We start from the raw sequence: 19,875 nt of genomic DNA, 5'->3' as shown, positions 1-19,875 counted from the left end.
CAATATTGTGGATCAGAGTAACACGAAACCATCAGTCTGGATCAATTTTAGACCTTTTATTATTGTCAACTGCGTAGGAAAATGTAAAAATTTTCTTCTTTTCTGAGAATATTTACATTAACAATGAGTTCCACCATAATTCCAGTCTTCTTAACAGAGCAGTAAACAAGCAAAGTGACAGGATGAGCTCTTGTCTATAGTCTTGAACACCGTCTTTTGTCCAAATACGATACATCTCTAACTCAAATTTATAAATCCTCTGCTAAAAAAGTGAAAAATCACAACAGAATAAGAAGCACAAAGCATAAAAATAAGGACATAAAGAATGACACAGAACACACCTCTCTGCACATTCCCTGGAGCTCTACATGCATCAGTTTATTCTGCATTCTCTGGACATGACTCATCTTCATACAAGTCCTCCAACTCTCCTTCTCGGCTCCCCTCTCTGCTGACTTTCCTGCGGGCAACAAGCACTTGTTCATGTTGTTGAAGGTACTAGCGAGGCTGCATTAAGAGGATGAGGAGGAAGAAGGAGAAAGGAGGGGTGGAGCTAAGCTAAAGATTTCATAGAGCGCGTGCCCTTCATAGAACAGCTCATCACTTTTGATCAGAAGAAGACAGAATAGGACAATCTCAAACAAAAGTCATTCAAACTTTATTTTAGGTAGAGTTAAGAGCTTTATTTTTGCTTTGTCCATCCTAAATCCTCTTAAGATTGAACAAACATGATGAGCTGCACTAACGAGCTCGTGAGCTGAGCCTACATGCTTTGAAAATGTTTACCTCAAGGAAGGATGAAGCAGAGGTGAGGACCCCAGTAAGCCCCAAGAACCTCTGCAAGAAGATGTGATATAAGAAGCCAGAGTTTAGGCTCTGTTAGCCGAAAAACACAGTTTATCAAGGGAAATGCAAAAGAAAAGCAGTTTTTGCAGAAATAATTTTTGTCCAAATGCCTTCCCTCTCACCACATAGTGCACTAGATAGTGCATTCGCCATTATTTAGAGCAGTTTGAAATATTGAGTACCTTAAAAAATTTCCCAGAAGTCTTTGCGAAAAATGGGGGGCATCGAAAAAACACTATTCAGTAATCTATTAATTAAAATTAAAAACTGCATTGAATCTGTGAAACTCCCTTCAGACCCTAAAGCTGTCAAGACTTGTAATACTTTGGAGATTTATAATTAAACGATGTATTTTTTTCATAATTTAAAAGGTTTATTGCTATAACCTCTTGTTTATCCCTTTTGGCATTATTAATTATTTGATGTAATGTGTGCTTGGACATTGACAATAAAGGAAAAAAAAGATGCTCACTACATTAGTGAATATAGACCACAATGCATTGTGGTTGAACAAAAAAAAAAGTGTTTAAATGTGATTTTTTAATAAACCATCCATGTTTTCATCATCAGAACACACGAATAGACCCTTCCTTACAGTGACATGTTAATAAATGGATGTATTTAGACTGTGATGCTAGCTGTTAGCATCACCAATTTAATGTTAGCTATCACTTTTTGAAATATAATTTTGAGCAACAGATATCTAAATGTTTAGAGAAAGGTTTAAAATCAGCTTATTTTCATTAAAAAAATCAGTAAAGGTACAAATAAACGTTTAGTTTCTTAGTTTTAAATGGGTTGTAGGAGCTTTGAAGCTTTAATATTTACACCTTCTAAACTCTCTGCTTTATTTGTTACTTAAATATTTTATATTGAGCTCCGCAGGCAGAAATCACTCTCAAAAATAAATATATATATATATAACGTTCTTGGATTTAAACAGCAAATTACTGCCTTACTGTAATCAGAAAGTAATTAAAGCTTTTTATTTCATATTATTAGATTTGGAACACTTAAAAACCATTAAAAATAGTTTATGGAACAAGTTCTACATTAAAGCAACTTCACTAAAATGGGCAAATGCAACACAAAGCGGCAATGCATCATCCCTCCAAGAAGATCAAGACTATGAAGAACATCTTGATCTTCTTTAAGCCTACAGAATTACTAATCTAGACTTTCATATCGTGAAATTATTCAGGCCCATAGTGTGATAAAGCTGACGCAGAGTGTGCTGCATTAGCGCTGGAGGCTGAGTATGTGGAGGAGGAGGATGATGATGTAGCTGCTCCTCCACATCTCCACACATGGAGGTGTAATTAGCTGTGGCCCTCATAGTTAAGACCGGCTTGGTAATGGAAAACAAAGGTTGTGTGGCCAACTTTGTGGCTTCGGATTCTTCTATTCATCTTATTGAGAATTGCTAAACTCTGTGAGCTTAATTTGAGGACTTAGCAAGTGAAGCACAAAATCTAATAAAATGCACGTATTGAATGTAAGCGAGAGTACAAGAGGAGTATGGAACTAACCTATTTTTAGCTCAAGCATCTGCTTACTGCTTTGTTTTGTTGGAGGCCTAATCGCAGAGCTGGCAGCCCAGCAAAGCAGACAGGATTTGCAGTATAGGCTACTTACGTAAGAAGACCTCCAGGGGCAGACATGGACCTCTCTGCCCGCCTGGCCTGACACTCAAAGGGATTACTGAATGACCGTTTCCTCAGCATGGCCTTCACCAGAATCTGCATCAGATTTCATAGAAGACACATTAAAAATGTAAGCGTTTGTGATCAGCCAGATAAGATGCTGGTCTGCACAAACGATTTACTGGAAACAGTAAAAGCTGTTGAAGTGGTTCTGATGTCAGGCTTTTACTCACCACAGTGGAGAGGCTGGGGATGAGTCTGATGCTGTTTTGCACCTCCTCTTCAGTCACCTCCAATGCCTTACAGTGCTCCTCTTCCAGAGGCAGCGGGTTCAAGGAGTTCTCTGTAACCCACGGGTGGAGCTGCAACAACGTCACAAAATAAACTGTGTCATATAAGTTTTACTATAAAAGAAAAATCCTTTTTTTTTTGGCTTCTCTTACCTTTATTTCAGGAACAGTGATTCGTGTCGCCGGGTTTTTATCCAGCATCCTTTCAATGAGATGCTTAAGTTCATCACTTATCTCTGGCCTGTTATAAAAAAGTATAGATAAAAATAAATAAATAAATATAATTTCTTAATGTTCATTCTAGTTTAGAGCTGCACAGCATTTCTCCATTTTTCATCCGTGCTGCTTGGACCACAGGGATCGCTGGAGTCTATCCAAGCTATCACAGAAGAAAGGCGACAGTTAACCTCATTCTAAGAAAAATAGTAACACACAACCAAACCTAAGTGGCAATTTTAGAGCCAAAGATTAATCTACAAACATGTTTATGGACAGTGAGAGGAAACTGGAGCATCCACAGGGAGAAGAAGCAGAGAAAAAAAACTATAAAATTAAGATTTAAATAGGAATGTTCTAGCTTAAAGGATTTAAATATATCCATTATAAGTAAGAAGGTAAGATTAAATTGGCTCTTATGAAAAAAAATCCCCCAAAAAGCTCCCATTAAGCTCTAAACCAGAGGTCTGCAACCTGACCCTCCGGGGCCACGTGTCACTATTTTATTACTCCATTGTAGCTTTTTGGCTTTAAAAAAATCAGACAATTTAAATAAATACTGAGTTTGTCGTTGTGGTTAATTTGATTTAAATTTTACGGTGTGTTGTTATTGTAGAATAAGCTTAAAGGACATATTATTTTCTGCTGCACAGTGTCTTGTTGCTGTTTTGACACAAAGTTCTTAAAAAATGTAATTAAAATTACATGTATAGATTTAAAATAGTATTGGATTCTAAACAAACCTCGTCATGTTCATATAGTAAAACAAAGAAAAGGATGAAGGTGCACCAAAATTATAACAATAGAAAATGGCACATTTGACTTGCCTTTGTTGCAATTCTAATTTAAGCATAGATATATTTTATTTTGAAAAGAACTTACTATCAAAAGTAAAAGAAAAAAATGTTACGTACAGAAAAATACTGGTGTAATTAAATTACTGTTCTTTTTTAAAAGCTACATTTTATAAATTAATTTGGCTAAATTGCCCAAAACATAAATTTTAAATGATAAAGTGGAATTTGAGGCTCTTCCAGAGTTTTTGACAGTAAGAAACTAGCCCAAGTGGATCTTTTAGACCTTTGTCTTAAACATATTAATTTATTTTGTTTTTATATTTTAGTCATTTTACAACACATTATGTGACTACATTTCATGCTTGTTTTTAGGCGCTACCTCATTCTTTTTTCTTGTTATATTGGAGGAATTAAGCAACAAAAAGTAAGAATTGAAATTAATAACTTTGTAAGATGTCAATATACATATTTGTTAGGCTAAAAAAAAACATATTACCGGTACATGTACAGATCATATCTCATACAAACAAAAATCAAGCATAGGTTATTAAGCATTAATAAGCAGACACCTGGGCTCAGGTGAGTTTGATTTATTGGAGATGCTAATATTTTACTTTTTTTTTTTTTTCTTCAAAAGGTTTTGTTTATAAAAGAACATACCAACAGAAGAAAATCCCACCTCCAACAATGTACACATTTAAAAGATAAAATAGCGGATTGGAAATAACATTTGCAAAAAAGGTTTAACAAACAATCTGTCTGAGGCAAGTTATTATTTGAATCTAATAATTACCATTAGAAAATTGTTTCAAAGTTAAATCGATCACATTGATATTGGGGAATACCATTTGGATTGAGGTCTATTTTACAAGAACTTAAAAACTTAAAAACATTTTTAATTTATACTTGATTATGGGACAAAAAATACAAGGAATCTGGAAAACTTCACCTGCACTGAAGTCACACGGGTTGAATTTTTGTTTAAAGATATCCACTGTTATCGAATTGTTAAAATGAATCGCTAAACCTCCAATGCTCACTCTTTCTTCTGCTTACTCACTTTTCTGGAAACTCCACCGGTTTGTTCTTGATCTTGTTGTGCAGAGAAACTATGTACTCATCATAAAAAGGGCACTGAAAGCAGAGAAAAACACCCCATGAATTCATGTGCTTTACTGCTGCCGGACATTTTAATGTTTCGTGCGTCAGCCTCACCTTCCCAAAAACAAAACAGTACAGCGTCACTCCCATCGCCCACACGTCTAAAGCCTGTGGAACAAACACCGTGACTGTGACATGTGGAGATAAGCTGACAGTGGATCAGAAAAAAATCCCCCCAGAAAACCTAAATCAGCTCACCCTTCCGCTAAAGAGCTGAAGGTGCTCGGTCATTGTCTCAGGGGCCATGAAGGCCGGCGTTCCTGCCGTCGTGGAGAGGAGGTCGTCAGTCCCCTCAAACTCATTACTGACACCAAAGTCTGCAATCTTGACGTGACCGTCGTCCCCCAGTAGCAGGTTGGAAGGTTTGATGTCTCTGTGGATGATCTTATGGTAATGCACTGCAACACACAAAATGAAAAGATACAAAGAAGCATCAAGTTTATGTCATACATGAACACATTTTATACACATCTGTGATCAAATTACTTATTTATGGAAGAACAAACATGAATTGTGCATAATTTGAAGGTTTTTGTCAAATCTACAGAATGTGGAACAGCATCTACTATTCGGCAGATGTCTCCTCAGTTGTATTGTGACCCTAGCAAAAGTGTTAACTTAAGGTTTAAGTTAGATGTCATGACATGCGTGGAGCGACTTACAGTACTCTATTCCCAGGACCAGATCTCTGAAGTAAAAGCGAGCCTGTCCTTCCTTTAAGGGTTCGTCTGCTGGGATCTCTATCACCGGCCTGAACAACAGGACAGACAAGGATAAACTTTGCATTTTATTACATCACATGGTAGCAGCCAGGATCACAAAAACATACCCTTTTGTCATCAACTCGAAGGCTTAAAAAGAAAAAATGATCAAACTTGAATCATGCATTGCATTTGCATTGAAACATGGCTGCAGATGAGTGGTTGCATACCCATGTGGAGTCCGTCTTCATCAGGGTCATCAAGCACCTGAAAGATGCATCATGTCAGCTCGCTGTTGTCATCGATGTTCAAGACTTAATAAGTAATATTTAATTATTTTAGTTGAACTCAACGAACCTCCACTAGTTTAACAACATTGTGATGATCCAACTTCTTGAGGATGGCGATCTCCCTGTAGATCCTCTCCAGAGGCAGCATGCCTTTGGGGTATGCATCCTGCTGCAGGTTGGCAGGGGGCAGACGGCCTGGAAGGGCACAGACAGATCAGCACCACATGGAAAAAAGTGGGAGGAGCCTCCTAACGTCAATTACTCACGCAGAAATCCACACTGCCTCATCAGCTTCTTTTTTGACACCACTTTCATTGCCTAAAAAACAAAAATTCAATCAGTAAAGAAATAAAAACGGACTTGTCATGTGGTCATTACAGCTTTGACTTACATAGTACTGTTCAGAGCCCTCATCATAAGCCAGCTTCACCACTCCATAAGAACCCTGCAGCACACAGAACACTGTAACTCCAATCTTTACTGACAGATACAAACATCATCTCCAATCATCACCTTTCCAATCTCTTTATGCAGTTTATACTGGTTCATCTGGACACAGTCCTGCAGGGGTTAAAGGGTCAGCCTCATCGGTGTGGATTTTAATTTGACATTATTTTACTTTTCTCACGTCAGCGTCGGTGATAGACACTCGTTTGGTCTCGATGGTCGGCTGTCGAGCCATGCGGTTCCCCCTCTCCTGCAGCGACAGCTTCCTGTCAGAGAGGCGAGCTCTGTTGCCGATGGCCGACCTCGGGGCCCCCGACCGGTACCCGTTGGGCGGGGTCAGGCGGCTGGACGCCATGTTCATGGAGGCAACCATGTCAGCCAGCTCGCCGTTTTGATCAGAGTCCAGCTCTGCTGTGAAGACGGCGTCAGTGCTCATGAGCGCGGTCACTTGTTGTTCTCAGACGGATGGAGGGGCTGCAGTCTGCATCACTGCTCTGGAAGGCAGACAGGAGATGATGCTGTAAATCTCACTTTTAACATTCAAAAAAGACATTTTGACAGAGATTCAATGAAGCAAGATGATATAACTCAGTTAAAACAATAAATACATTCATGATAAATAGTTCTCTCATCAATTATTGTGAAAAAATTAAAGTATTTCTTTGATTTTTAATTTTTTATCTTTTTTTGAAAGATCAGCAGAAATTTGTGATATTGTTTCCCTTTTTTCAACCTTTATAAGTGCACATAATCAATATAATATGAACCAAGTGCTTGTTGAGATTTTATGTGGCAAAAACAAAATTAAAGTGGAAGTCAAACACAATAAAACAGATAACACACAAATAGAAGGATAAAAATTCCCTTCAAATTCTGGTCGTAGCAACTTTTTCTCCAATAGCTGTGAAGGTAAGGTTAAAGATGCTGTTATCTTAAAATGTGATTTTTAATTTAATTATTTTATCATCTTAAATATTATCTGGGGATGCTTTCATTTTAAAGATCCAGTGATAAAAATATTTTTCTGGTGTTTTTATTTTATTTATTTTTTTAGCATTTTGTCATATATAAAGAAGATGAAGCTGAAAATTGTATTTCTGAGTATTTCTATATTAGCTGCAGAAACTAAAACCAATAAAACTGCAGTTTTGTTGTTGTTGTTTTTAGCTAAAAATGGCATAAACAAAAGACCACTGGGAACGCAGAAGAAATGATGATCAGAGTGGGACTTTACGTAATATCTATTTTTTGTGTATTTCACTTCCTTCTTCTGTCTTTCTTCTTGCTAAGATTGTATTTCTTTTGTAGATCAATGTTTTTCCGTTTTGATCACCTGCACACAATCTACACTTAATTTCACACTTTAATAGGACACACCCTACAGGTAATATAATATGAGCACCTGGCTCTAGTAAGACAGAACAAAAAAATCTAACATAAATAAAAATACATCACTTTTAAAAGCAATTTGAGGGTTTTAACTGTGTAATTGCGCGAAAGAACAACAACAAAGGTTCTTACTCCTGGCCTTATTTGACCTTTAAGCTCCCTAAATTGGATTTAGTCTGTAACATCATCTAATGGTTCAGAGAGTGCAGATGATTTTAAATCAAATCTGACCATAAAATTGTTTAAAAAGACTTAAGATTTTAGTGGACTAAATGTTTCTCTGCTGTTTTATGAATTTATTCAGTAGGTTTTTATTTTTGAATGTATTATAATGTGCACTTTCAGACTTAAAATTTGCAAATAGCTTTTAGTTGCATCTGTATTTCAAAGTCATTTGTTGTCTCTGTGCATTTCTGTCATACAAGTATGCTAGAAATGTGGCAAAAATTGAGATTTAAAACACTAAAATATGTTCCCTTGTTCTCTACAGAAACCACTTTTTATACACTTTTCTGTGCTTCAAAAAACACTAGACAATATATAAAAATAATTTAAAGGAAAAAATGTCAGAAAATCTTGGGATAAAGAATTTTAAAAAGGAGTAAATTCCAAAATGATAAGTTCTTTTCTTATTTAAATAGATCCCAAGTCTAGCCCGCTTAATAATCCATTTTCATCAAAAACTGTGCAACACGTTTTTGTTTCATGAAACTTGTTCTCAGAACGTTTGGAATTCTCTTACCTTTTCTAAGTTTTGAATGTTTTAGTTTACAACCAGTATTCTCTTAATTGGCTGCACAAAAGGCAAAAATGACCATCAGATTAAGCTAAATTAAACAATTCTAAACATTTCTGCAGATTATCTTCCAATTCAGCTGAGCCTAAACTAACCAGCCTAATAAGTCCAGACTCTCCTAATTGTCAAAAGAACTTGATAAATAATTAACTCATTAATTTACCTTTTTTTGTATTGTGTGTTGTCAATGCTACACCATATAAATCTGTTTATGAGGCTGTGAAATGAAAGGGCTTCGGAGTGTTGTTGCTTCAGAAACAAGTAAAAGCATTTATGAGATATCCTGTCTTCTCGGGACGCTGTCGTATTTTGTGTAAACATCAACATCCACTGACCCTTTGTTTGTTTGTTGGTCGTCCTCCTTGGTAATCTTATTAGGATACAAGATGCAGGAGAGAAACCCTCAAAAAGCTTTATCCGGATGTCCCTTTTCTGCGGGTCATTGCAGAAAAAAACAAAGATGCTCTTTTCTCCTGAAAATCTGTTTTCCTCTTTAGCTGAAGTCAACTGTGTGAAAAAAGGGTGTCCTGAAAGTTGCACACCTGCTGATTGGATGTCAGCATGAAAATTATTGATCAGATGCATGAATCAAAGGAAAAGCGTCGCTCCATAAATAGTCCAACATCATTTAAGACTTGAGAGGATTCTTTAGAGAATGAGAAGTGAGGTAAACTCCAATCCAAAGGGACACGTCTAATGAATGAAGTCCTGAGACTGCAGTGGAAAATATTCACAGGTGACTGGGAGAACATGCAGTTCAGAGAGCTGGAAAGCCTCTTATGCAACTTGGTAGGGTTTGTTCGAAGTAAGCTTCTGATATGCAGCAACACACAATGACACCTTCAATACTAGAATAAACTAGATGGAAAATGAGAACATTCTACTCACTTTCTTGAGGGGATGGGTCTTTGGGGCTGCAGTGAGAAACCTGCATGGTGTCAGAAAGTCCGGCTCCTCTCGGTGTGCAGGACGTTCATGGACAAGCAGCCAGAGACATCAGCAGTGTGCGACTTAGGGATTAACTCAGGCTGCATATAGACAAGGCAGGGTTATTCTGAGGATGGCCGGCTGAGAAACACTGTTGACGAACCCACAGGGGGACAAAGCTGCACCCAAACCCACACAGATGTCCCTCTCCTTCTGATTTGACTGCATTTTTTTCAGCTTTTAATTGAATTACTTTAGCAGTTAAAACAAATAGAAATGACATTTCTTTTCTAATTCAGACTAAAAGCATCAGCAGGGATAAACAATCTGTTCTGTTTAATGCTGAAAGACATTGAATAGAAGAAACACAAAATGTGTTTTTTGAAAGTTCACATTTTCTCTCTGAGAAAGATTCAGAGTCAGAGTGGATCGAGGGTTTTGAGGAAAAGGTTGCAAGAAAGCTGCATGCTGATGTAGACGTTCATGTACAGTCATTCACTCCTTATAGTGGCCTAAAGAAAACACTATGATTGAAAATTTCCCCTCCATGCACCAGAATTCTCCAGCAGAATTGAACAGAAGAACGTAAAATGAAAATTAATTCCCCAATAATTTTGACAAACATCAATTCTGTCCATTTAACTTTCATTTATTTATAGAAGAATTTTACCAAAATAAATGTTTTGTGCTATAATTATTAAAAAAAAACATTTTTTTTTCCATGGAAATGTTAAAAAATATGAAATCTTTGTGATTTTATTGAAGAAATTTTGTTAACACATTTTCAACCACCATTCATATTTTTATCTTAGGAAAAAAAAGAAATGCAATATAAAAATGTAGTACCAAATTAAACCAGCAGAGGGAGTGCTTTACCTTTTACTGTTTAAAACAATTGTAATTTCTAATAAAGTGTTTGTTCTCCACCTTTATATTTTTAGGCATCTTTTAAAGAAGGAAGTGAAGGAATAGAAAATAGAACATTGGGGTTTATTAATAATATATTAATAATACTCTGTGCCCGCCTCCTAATGGTCTTTTTTGCTCAATAGGTGCAAAATGTTATATTTAATCTCATTCTTCCTCCATTTCCTGTAAACTTTAATGTTTGTGGAATCAAGCCCCACCTGTCAACAAGAATAAAAGATTCCTAAACCAGGATAAATAGACTGATAATAACCTTTTTTAAAACCTATCAGGGAGAGGTTTATTTTTTCAAAGTGTGCTTTGCATTGAAGTATTTGACTGAAACAAACATTGACACCTAAAAATATCTCAGGTATTCATTTGGTTTTGTAAAGATTCCAGTTAGTAAAAGTCATTATCAAATGTGACGCAACCTTTAAGCAACATAATACTTAGCATTCCTCCTAAATAATGAGACAAAAATAGAGTTCTGTTCATAAATGACAATTTTTAAGTGCTTTTTATAATAAAAATGTACTAAAGTGGTTTTCAATTTTACACTTCAACACTTAAAGTGCACAAGTTGTAAATCTAAAAGTTTTATTAAGAGGAATTCTGTTGAAAATAGAGTTTTTACATGTTCTTGTGGCATTTTTCTGACAATGCAGGATGAAAATTAAGCTTGAAATTCCAATTATGAGTATTTATTTATTGAAATTGTTATGAATCGGGAGCAGACAATAAAAAAAATGCAGTTATAGTAGCTGTGAGGCAGAAGCTACAACAGCAAGCTTCCTGCTCCGCTCCATTCTGATGCATCCACGAATAGATCCATGTACGTCTTTGTTTTCCTGGACTAGATAGTCCAATATTGCTTGCAATTTTTGTTGCACCAGTAATGTTAAGTTAAGAAGACTGTAATTGAGACAGATGGATGATGGGAAGTGGAGCTGAGCTTACTTTGCACCAATGGTCTCACTAACTACTTAAGAGAACTGTTGTGTCATTATTAAAAGATCTCTGCTTTTACAATAGATCAAAAGACATTCAAGTGGAACTTTAAAGAACTTATGATGGTTCAGAGTCACAGCAGTCACCGGTGCAGCTTCAGGTCCAGGTCAGACAGGCTTCTGCAGTTAACTCCAAGACTGCTGAATCCTCTGGAAAGCTCTTTTAAACTGTTCATAGCTCACAAACATCACGATGTTCCAGGAGAGCAGACGAAGAAACGATGGCATGAAGCTGTAAACAGAACAAGGCGATAAGAGAAAAGACTTTTTTTGAACTTTATTTTTTACCAACGCTCACCCCTTATAGAATGCTGTGGGTCCCTCTTTGATCAGCATGGTTGCAGCACAGTTCAGAGCCCCACCGTACTGCCCCGGCACCGAGTTCATGTAACGGGTCTTCACGACGTCCACCGGAGACGCCACAACCGTGGTGCACAAGCCAGCCGAGAAGGCTGCGGTGAAGTGGCATGGCATGTTGTCTGTGGAGAAAAACAAGCGTTGGTGGAGAAACTCACACCTCCACGAGCAGATGGAAAGAGGAGGAGTGCACCTACCTGTCATCAGGTTGTTCTTCAGGATGAGCTCCTTGATGACATCATAAGTAACCAGTTCAGAGCAGTTTACGATGGCGTTACGGATGATGTTTGGTAGAGCGCCTGAAACAAACAGGTTCTTCTGCATTCAGGTAATTAAATCCATCTGAATAAAGACTATATATAAAATAGAACAAAGTGAGGTAAGTTTTATAGATTTTATTCATAACAAAATGGTGTACACTACAAAAGATAAACTTAGAAGTGGTTTATTTCAGGGGCTGCTATTTAGAAAACAGCAGTACCTTTCCAGAGCCCCCTCAGACCCTCGTCCCTGACGATGGTCCTGTAGGCCTGAGTGGTGCTGCCGTATCGCTTCACGGTGCCGCTCTCAAGCAGCCGGATCTGAGCCTGGAACCTGACCTTCACCACGTCGGTGGGCTGAGCGAAAGCCACCGCCATCGCTCCCGTCGTGCAGCCCGCCAACAGACGAGTCCCGAGTCCAGCATCTGTCGCACAAGAATTTGAATCTTCGCTGAGGATGCAGCGACACGATGTATCGTGCATTTCTCTCACTTCTGAAACCAGTGGACTACAGTCAAAGGAAACAAAATACTGGTAGGAAAAGTGAAGCTTAAACCCAAACCCGAGAGGAATCTGACCCTTTCCTTTCCTCCAGGAGAACTGAAACCAGTTTTGAGTTTATAGATAGTTTTTAATCAAGAAAATCAAGATGATCAAAGTTAAAGGGGGTGTGGCTAATCAGAAATGTATTCATCAATCTTCATATTTCGTCAGTTGCTTTTGAAAATATAAAAATATTGTTATTGACTGCATTGTTTAAATCTATACTAATAATTATTAAACTGAGCACATGAGGATACGTACTCTCTGACCCTCCTGCGTACAGCTGCTTCATGCTGTCGTACAGGCCGATCCGGACAGAGGCGAAGGTCATCTGTCGCTGCAGTCCTGCCACCAACCCGTTGTACAGGCTCCTCGGCCCCTCCGTCCTCACAATGGTCACTATGGTGCCAAACACGCCTCTGTATTTCACCGTCTGACCTTGCACCGCCGTCCTGCCTTCCCCCTGGATCTGTAATGAAAGTTTGATAACACCAGACTGATATTTAATATTCAGGGTGAAGGATGTTCATGCACACACAACCATAAAACATTAAGGTGAAACTGCTTGAACATTTCTAAATGTCGGGTAAACCTCTTGTTTTTGTTAGTAAGAAAACGTTACAACACAAATCATTTCAAATATCACCAAAACACATAAATAAACAAAGAACAAAGAAAACAGTGAAGGTCCCACAATGACATTTAGTCAGGAATATGTGTTCTAAAATTTCACATAGAAAAAAAAATTGCAGTTAAAAAACTATTAACTAGTTCAGGAAATTAAGAAATTAAAATAAGTTAAGGGTTTTGAGTGATTTAAACAAGTAATTTAAGCTTACAAAAAATCATCCACAGAAGTAATTCATTTTCAAATCCAACAAAAACACTTTAAAACATGGCAGTTGTGTATATAGTATTTTGCAAAGATTTTAAATTACAATATATATATATATATATATATATATATATATATATATATATATATATATATATATATATATATATATATTCTCTATTTTTTAACAACAAATTATCAAAATAATTTTCTCATAATAATAATACATAATTAAAATAATTAATTAAAATATTAATTAGCTTAATGTCAATTAATATAAAATATTAATTAACTTTTGATGTGATTCTAAACTGTTTCTGACATCTATATACTGCATGTTATTTTGAGTAATAATATGGACATAGTTGTGGATGAATAGATACAACTTTTACTTTTTGTTGGCTGTATGCATGTAAGGGAAGCAGAAAAATATGTTTTTCTTTATCCTGCTCGCTTTCATTTCCCCTCATAGGATGTTTTAGTATTGTTTTGTTAACCAGTGTTAAAAATTTAAGCTAGAAAGATTTGAATGTCTTACATTTGGATTTTGCAAGCTGGTTAAGGGTTTTAGGTAAACTGTCCCCCCAAAAAATTCCCAGAATGCTTTTTACATGCAAAACCATTCTGACTAAAGTTCTCTGCTTTAAACACAGATACACCTGGGTGAAGGAAAGATGATGTCAAATGAAAAAAAGTGTCCAAAGTCAGAGTGAAGCAGGGGAGACAAGAACAGAGAAAGAACCAATAAGAAAATAATCAAAAGTAAAAAAAAAAATAAAAAAAGAAATTCTGATAAAAAAGTAGCCTGTATATAAAGTATGAAAACTTCAAGGAATGCGACAATTGAAGTAAAGAAATTCCTTAGTAAAAAGTAATCTAAGTACAAATATATTTAATCTTTACCAAAAGTAAGGTTATTTATTTGAAGTTTACTTTTAGATACTATTTATTGTTTTAATTCATTCTAAGTATTTAGTTACTTCCTACACTTCTATATTTGTACTCAAGTTACTAAAATAATTTTCAAGTGTACTACTAAGGGATACATTAAAGGATAAGTACTTTAAAGAAGGAAAGGATCACAGACAGAAAACCAATGACTGATGCTTGAGGAACCTCCAGGTGTCTCACCTGCAGCCGAACTTTGGCGGTGTCCAACGGGAACGTGACCAGATCCGCCACACAGCCCGCGGATCCAGCTGCCAACACCCTGACAGCAGCTGGAGGGTTCGGATCCGTCATGTTCAGCTCAAGTCAGGAGTCTCTCACCGAGACAAACCGGTAACAGAAGGTGGAGATCCGCGGTGCCGCCGTCATTCCCCGGCGGGATCCGGCTGCTCCTCTCATCTGCAGCTTTGTTCCAAAAAGTCTGCGGAGCCTCAGGTAAAGTTACGCTCTTCTGCGGCTGCGCATAAAACTCCCTTAAAACGATCACAACAAAGATGAGACGAACGGAAACCACGGAGCCCGGGAACGCAGGTGGACCTGCAGACCGGTTCCGAATCCAGTTCCCCTCGGGGAGGCAGATCCGGTTCGTGATGGACAGGTGTACGGAATGTTCATATGAGAGGGAACTTTGTTCGCCTCCAGAAATGTTTTTTTCCTCATTTGACGCCGTGAAAGTTAAGTAATGGGGGGAAAAAAAATGCGGCGCGTGTTTCACGCGCATGCGCACTAACACCCATCTGTGTTTACCTCTGAACAGCTGGTTTAACAGGAAGGCAAAGCTGCTCAGACTGAACATGTCCATTTTAGTCAGACTTTAGAGAGGTGTCATCAATTTAAGGGGATTTTCCTTAACGCTCCATGTATTTATCATTTTTCCAACCTGAGTCACATTTGTCAGGGTTTTCTTTTAGGTTTTGCTCACACATTAAGCAGCAATGGCATTTTAATGTATACACAATTGATATTTTATTACCAGTAAAGAAAATTGTCAATATTTACACACATTACATCAAATGTACATGATTATGTTCTGGAGTCCCACTAGTTTTAAGGGAACAGAGCTACCTAGACTCAAAGTGAGCTGCAAATATCTTTGCTATCCTCTCCGTCTCCTTCTTCATGGATGAAGGGGACATGTCGGGCCGCTGGCGTGGACCTCTGCGGCGAGCTGCTGAGCTCCGCTCCTGCAGAGACGGTTAAACATGGAAAAAACAAAGCAGGCAGCATTAAGAGGGCGGGACTAAAGCAAACATGTACGTTTATGTCAGAACTGGTTTGTGATGCAGACTTTCATGCGTATGAAGCCTTTCATTGTAGTTGAAATGCATACATTACAGGAAGTAAAGGTGTCGGATCAGCCGTCAGATTCAGAACAAGTTTGAACTGGTTCTGGTAACAGAATGTAGGTCAAATGTCATTTTTGTCTGCATCGTTTTAAAAATAATTTCCATACTTTTTACTAAGAATATTTTCACCCAATTACACTAGTTATAACAAAGCTTAACTCTTTTTTTTTAATTATACTTTTCTATTTAATGTGTCAAAAACTATTTTAGCATCATAAAAAAGCAGAACATCAATCATTTTTACTGAATCGTGGAAATCTCTGATTCTTTGAGGATCCAGAGTTTTTATAGTTAAAATGTTGTCAGATCTGAATGTGTTTGGGTCCAGAAAAAGAAGTTCTGAAGTGAGGAGCTTTAAGACCCTTGAGCTGCCACAAAGTGTTAACATTTGTAATTAATTGCTTTATACAATTCTTATTTCACATATTTATGGATTTCATTTTTTGCACATTTCTTTGTTTAAGACGGTGTTGCGCTGAGGAAACTTTTGTTGTCAAATTTCATATGACAAAAGAGTTTAAGAAAAGAAGTTGATCAGTTATTTTTTCTTTTTTTCTTTTGAAAACTGATCCGTTCGTGGTGTACTGAATGTACCTGTGAGGAGGAACTGGTGTCTTTGTTCGCCTCAAGAAAATGTTTTTGTTTTTTTTTCCCCCCTCATTTGACGCTGTGAAAATTAAGTGCTCGAAAAAAAAAAATGTGGCACGTGTTTCAAGTAAAAAGCATCTACAGCCCCAGCTCTGTGGCTGCAGGTCACTGAGATAATCGTTTGTTTACCAATAGGAGGCTCGGGGTTCTTATCTCAGTCTTGACAGTTATTGGGTGAGACCTGTAACCCCACCCAGCCTTCAGATGTAAAGAATTAATACGTAGATGTGAAGAAAAGAGTGATAATGACTAAATTAATTTTAAAAAAACTTGATACTGTAAATTGCAAAAACATATTGTAGAATATTGTTAAATCTCACTAAATAGTTAGATTTTTGAAAAACAGGAATTAAATTTTGCTGCCTGTTATGTACAATTTGGCCACTAGAGGTCAGTCTGAAATAAACTGAACCTCAGCTCACAAATTCTGTGATGTTTTACACAGTGTCACAAGTTGGAATTGAGTTTTTCCAAATAATTATCAAAATGTGAATTTGTGGTAAAAAGATTTTAAAAAAATGAAGGAAGCTGTGATGGATGGTGATGGATACCCACTTGGTTGGTGGTCGGCTGAGAGAAGGTTGGAGCTAACTGGATAGTTCTGAGCGAAGCCTCCAGCTGGTGAGAGGGAAGGAAAAAGTTTGGGATCTCCAACGGGACGGAGCTTCATTGGAATGTTAAAGAACTTAAGTAGAGAACATCATATAAGTATATAAAACACATAAAATCCTAGAAAGTAGAAAATATAGTGAGCAAAGATGAAGGATACGGTTGAAGTGGTGAATCCTCCTGCTGTGGAGTGTCAGAAGATCTCTGAGCAGATGTGTGGGGTACAGAGTTCGTGTGGTTCTTGTGGAGGCCGTCCTCTGTCTCAAATGCTGGTGACCTCTCGTGACCCCTCTCTGAGGGGTCTGAAGAGCGGTCACTCTCCTCCTGTTTCCCACTGGAGCCAGGAGCTGCTGCTTGACTCTCTTCATCCTCATCCTCACTGACATCTGACCTCTGCGGCGTCTCAAAGCTCTCTACAGAAACTAGGTCCGGGTCTGACAGGATGCTGGTCCAAGGGCTGGTTTTGTCTGTTACTGAGGTCACTTCATTGAGCGGTCTCGGCTTCACCACGACCTCCTCAAAATCTTCCTCTTCATCATCAATTTCCTCATCGTGCATTAGCCTCGCCTCCTCTTCATGCTCCTCTTCAGACATGCAAAGCTCAGTGTTTCGTCTGTTTAGTTCTTCCTCAGGCTCTGAGTCGCTGTTGTCTTCAGACATTGGCAGTGACTGTGAAGGAGACATCATGTCCAGCGGATCATCAGTGATCCTCGTGGGACTGCTGATGCTTTCAGGGATAACTGGAGGGCCTGAACTTTCCACGCCCATGTCCACACCTAAGCTGCCTGAGTGGCCCTGTGTGTTGAAATTAATGGTTTCCAGGTGGCGTCCTCCGAGACCTGAGTGATAACAAAAAAGTATGAAGAGTATAATTAATGTAACTTTAATCTTATTATTATTAACTGCTCATTTTTTGCATAACAAGTATTATTATATTTGCATTTTGACCAATTTCTTATCACAGCCTTTTTGGGGTTTAGGGACTGAGTTGTCTGAAAAATAACAAATATGTCACATGTTTTATTATTAGTAGAGAAACTCTTTAGTTTGAAACAATGAAGCAGCCAGAGGACATTCAGCAACTTATTTTTAGTCTGTAGTCTAATAGCTTTACTGTTGACCCCTCCCTCTTTATAATATGGTTTAAGTTTAATATTGAGAAAATAAAGGAAACCCATTCAATTTATCGCATATACTTCAGCTGCGGTTGTGCTGTAAATGTTTAAAGGTTTTTGTGGACATAAAAAGTCACAAAGTAATGAGTCTGATAATGATTCTATGAGTTTGTGTACAGCTTGTCAGGAAGACACTCACCACTGATGATGCTACTAACTTCTCCAAGCAACTGGTTAGACTTGTGAAGAAGCTGACTTGTGTCGGCCTCCAGATCTTTTTGCTCCTCCGGTTGGTCTGGATCCTCCTGTTCAGCCGTGGATGGGAATGTCGGAGTGGAGAGCTTACGGTTGAAGTACCTCTGGATGTTGTCCAGCTCACTCAGCTTTTTCCTGTAAACCCAAGACATTGTGGGATCTCTGATGTGTCGTTTCAGTTTCTGAGAGCACAGAGCATGGCGGTACCTCAGAGTTGAGAAAAGGAGCGAGCTGGAGGGATTTGGGTCACTGGCTGAGCTGCTGTAAATGGACTGAGATGTTTGTTCCTGCAGACTCTGATGATAGAGTCGCACCTTATCCATGTGCTCGTGATGGCGATCACTCTCACTGACTCTGAAACAGTTGTTCCAATAGCAGATGATTACAGCAGCAGATTCATTATTTTAACATGCAGGTATACACTTACACTGACCTTTCAGAGAACAGATGGTTGGTGTGTTTGGGGGAAGAGATCTTCTGCTCTGGATATCTGCTGATATGAGATGGAAAGCTGCTGTACACTGCTGTGGTTTGGTAGCTCAGAGGAACGGTATGAAACAAAGTCTGGAAATTGAGAACATTTTAGTTTTTTTAAATTTGAATACAAGACACAAGGAGTCACACAATTCAGAGCCAAACTGAACAACTTTTGCCTGAATGTTTAATCAAATTTTAATCAAAAAAAATATCTATATCAGCATCTAGGAGGATAAAACTTTCTCTCACGGGTGATTTTTTGCTAGCTTCTTCTTCCGCAGTTCTCCTCTGCGCACGCAGCTCCTGAACTCCCCTCAGAGGAGTGATGGACACTTTGAGCTGACCGTGACACTGACCGCTGAAGTCTGTGATGTTGTACCAGCCACACACCGACGGGAAACCACAGAGGAGAGGGGACAGGTCTACAGAGGCAAAGCCAATCACCCTCTCCATTTCTGCAGGAGGAAGTTAATCGAGAGTGAACAAGCGTTTTGCATCAGATGAGATTACGTCTGAAGCAGGTTCACAAACCTCCTTTGTGCCACACTTTGAACACAAGAGACTGCTGAGGATCAGTCAGTAGATCATTGGCGAGCCTGGAGATGAGAAGCAAAACAGGTCACCACGCTATTTGATCAGAGTGTCTACTGACTAAAAGAAATTTAAGGATTTTTAATCCCTTTTTAAGATTTAAGATGTATTTATTCACATGGGCGGGCAAAAACCATCCCTCTCTGTTTTAATTCTAAATACTCCACTTGAAAACCAATAGATCCATCTGTCTTTATTTTCCTTGCCTGAACTGCCCTCTGGATCAAATCTGTACGGCTGCGCAGCTTCGATATTTCTTGTTTTTTTTTTCTACGCTAATGTCAGTTTGGATGCTGGTTGCTAAACAAAGACATGCTAGGAAATAAGCTAGGCTAACTTCTGCACCAATAGTCCCACCTACAACCCAAAAGTGAATTTCTAATGAGCTCCTGGAGCTCTGCAGAAAATGTCTTTAAAAAGTGACAAATGTTGTTTGATTTTGACTAAAAACTGCATAATCATAAGTAAAAGA

General features: G+C 38.0%; 3 protein-coding genes across 7 annotated transcripts in view; all 3 read right to left on the bottom strand.

Annotated features, from left to right (window-relative positions):
* Nucleotides 1-35: 35 nt before the first annotated feature.
* camkk1b (calcium/calmodulin-dependent protein kinase kinase 1, alpha b) lies at nt 36-9,603 on the bottom strand. 3 transcript variants are annotated; one of them, XM_024276504.2, is made up of 17 exons: nt 9,465-9,603; nt 6,573-6,885; nt 6,458-6,505; nt 6,336-6,389; nt 6,211-6,262; nt 6,012-6,139; nt 5,885-5,921; nt 5,783-5,804; nt 5,616-5,704; nt 5,152-5,351; nt 5,008-5,061; nt 4,853-4,926; nt 2,933-3,020; nt 2,723-2,851; nt 2,482-2,585; nt 787-837; nt 36-460 (listed from the first exon to the last, which is right to left on the bottom strand). In XM_024276504.2, exons 2-17 carry the CDS (start codon nt 6,825-6,827, stop codon nt 379-381), a joined length of 1,467 nt encoding a protein of 488 aa, XP_024132272.1. In that variant the 5' UTR covers nt 6,828-6,885; nt 9,465-9,603; the 3' UTR covers nt 36-378. The 3 variants fall into 3 exon arrangements, with proteins under 3 accessions (XP_024132272.1, XP_036070703.1, XP_024132275.1); XM_036214810.1 differs by lacking the exon at nt 9,465-9,603 and adding an exon at nt 8,912-9,126; XM_024276507.2 differs by lacking the exon at nt 787-837.
* On the bottom strand, nt 9,470-15,185 carry LOC112149505 (mitochondrial uncoupling protein 2). 3 transcript variants are annotated; one of them, XM_036214811.1, is made up of 7 exons: nt 14,546-15,185; nt 12,841-13,048; nt 12,258-12,461; nt 11,974-12,075; nt 11,718-11,898; nt 11,507-11,651; nt 9,470-9,604 (listed from the first exon to the last, which is right to left on the bottom strand). In XM_036214811.1, the coding sequence occupies exons 1-6, from the start codon at nt 14,654-14,656 to the stop codon at nt 11,546-11,548; spliced, it is 912 nt and encodes a 303-aa protein (XP_036070704.1). In that variant the 5' UTR covers nt 14,657-15,185; the 3' UTR covers nt 9,470-9,604; nt 11,507-11,545. The 3 variants fall into 3 exon arrangements, with proteins under 3 accessions (XP_036070704.1, XP_036070705.1, XP_024133001.1); XM_036214812.1 differs by lacking the exon at nt 9,470-9,604 and having other exon boundaries at nt 10,233-11,651; nt 11,974-12,004; XM_024277233.2 differs by lacking the exon at nt 9,470-9,604 and having other exon boundaries at nt 10,233-11,651; nt 14,546-15,158.
* A 118-nt stretch (nt 15,186-15,303) lies between these two features.
* The window catches only part of c2cd3 (C2 domain containing 3 centriole elongation regulator), a gene marked incomplete in the record, with an annotated part of 16,362 nt that continues 11,790 nt past the window's right edge, over nt 15,304-19,875 (bottom strand). Inside the window, 8 exon segments of the mRNA XM_024277232.2 lie at nt 15,304-15,546; nt 16,912-17,020; nt 17,126-17,804; nt 18,280-18,470; nt 18,543-18,689; nt 18,769-18,899; nt 19,062-19,267; nt 19,344-19,408. Of these exon segments, the coding sequence (XP_024133000.1) occupies nt 15,424-15,546; nt 16,912-17,020; nt 17,126-17,804; nt 18,280-18,470; nt 18,543-18,689; nt 18,769-18,899; nt 19,062-19,267; nt 19,344-19,408 (1,651 nt within the window).

This window comes from Oryzias melastigma, linkage group LG13, assembly GCF_002922805.2.
Source record: "Oryzias melastigma strain HK-1 linkage group LG13, ASM292280v2, whole genome shotgun sequence".
Taxonomy (NCBI): Eukaryota; Metazoa; Chordata; class Actinopteri; order Beloniformes; family Adrianichthyidae; genus Oryzias; species Oryzias melastigma.
The sequence above is the reverse complement of the archived record's forward strand: the minus strand, read 5'-3'. Positions and strand labels throughout refer to the sequence as shown.

Coding starts and splice junctions, on each gene's coding strand:
- camkk1b (XM_024276504.2), bottom strand. CDS start 6,827: ATGAGCACTGACGCCGTCTTCACAGCAGAGCTGGACTCTGATCAAAAC. Junction 3,021..4,852: donor CCGGTGGAGTTTCCAGAAAA/GTGAGTAAGCAG, acceptor TTTTTATAACAG/GCCAGAGATAAGTGATGAAC. Junction 2,586..2,722: donor TCCCCAGCCTCTCCACTGTG/GTGAGTAAAAGC, acceptor AATCTGATGCAG/ATTCTGGTGAAGGCCATGCT.
- LOC112149505 (XM_036214811.1), bottom strand. CDS start 14,656: ATGACGGATCCGAACCCTCCAGCTGCTGTCAGGGTGTTGGCAGCTGGA. Junction 12,462..12,840: donor GTACGCAGGAGGGTCAGAGA/GTACGTATCCTC, acceptor CTTGTGCGACAG/ATGCTGGACTCGGGACTCGT. Junction 11,652..11,717: donor CCCACAGCATTCTATAAGGG/GTGAGCGTTGGT, acceptor TTCTGTTTACAG/CTTCATGCCATCGTTTCTTC.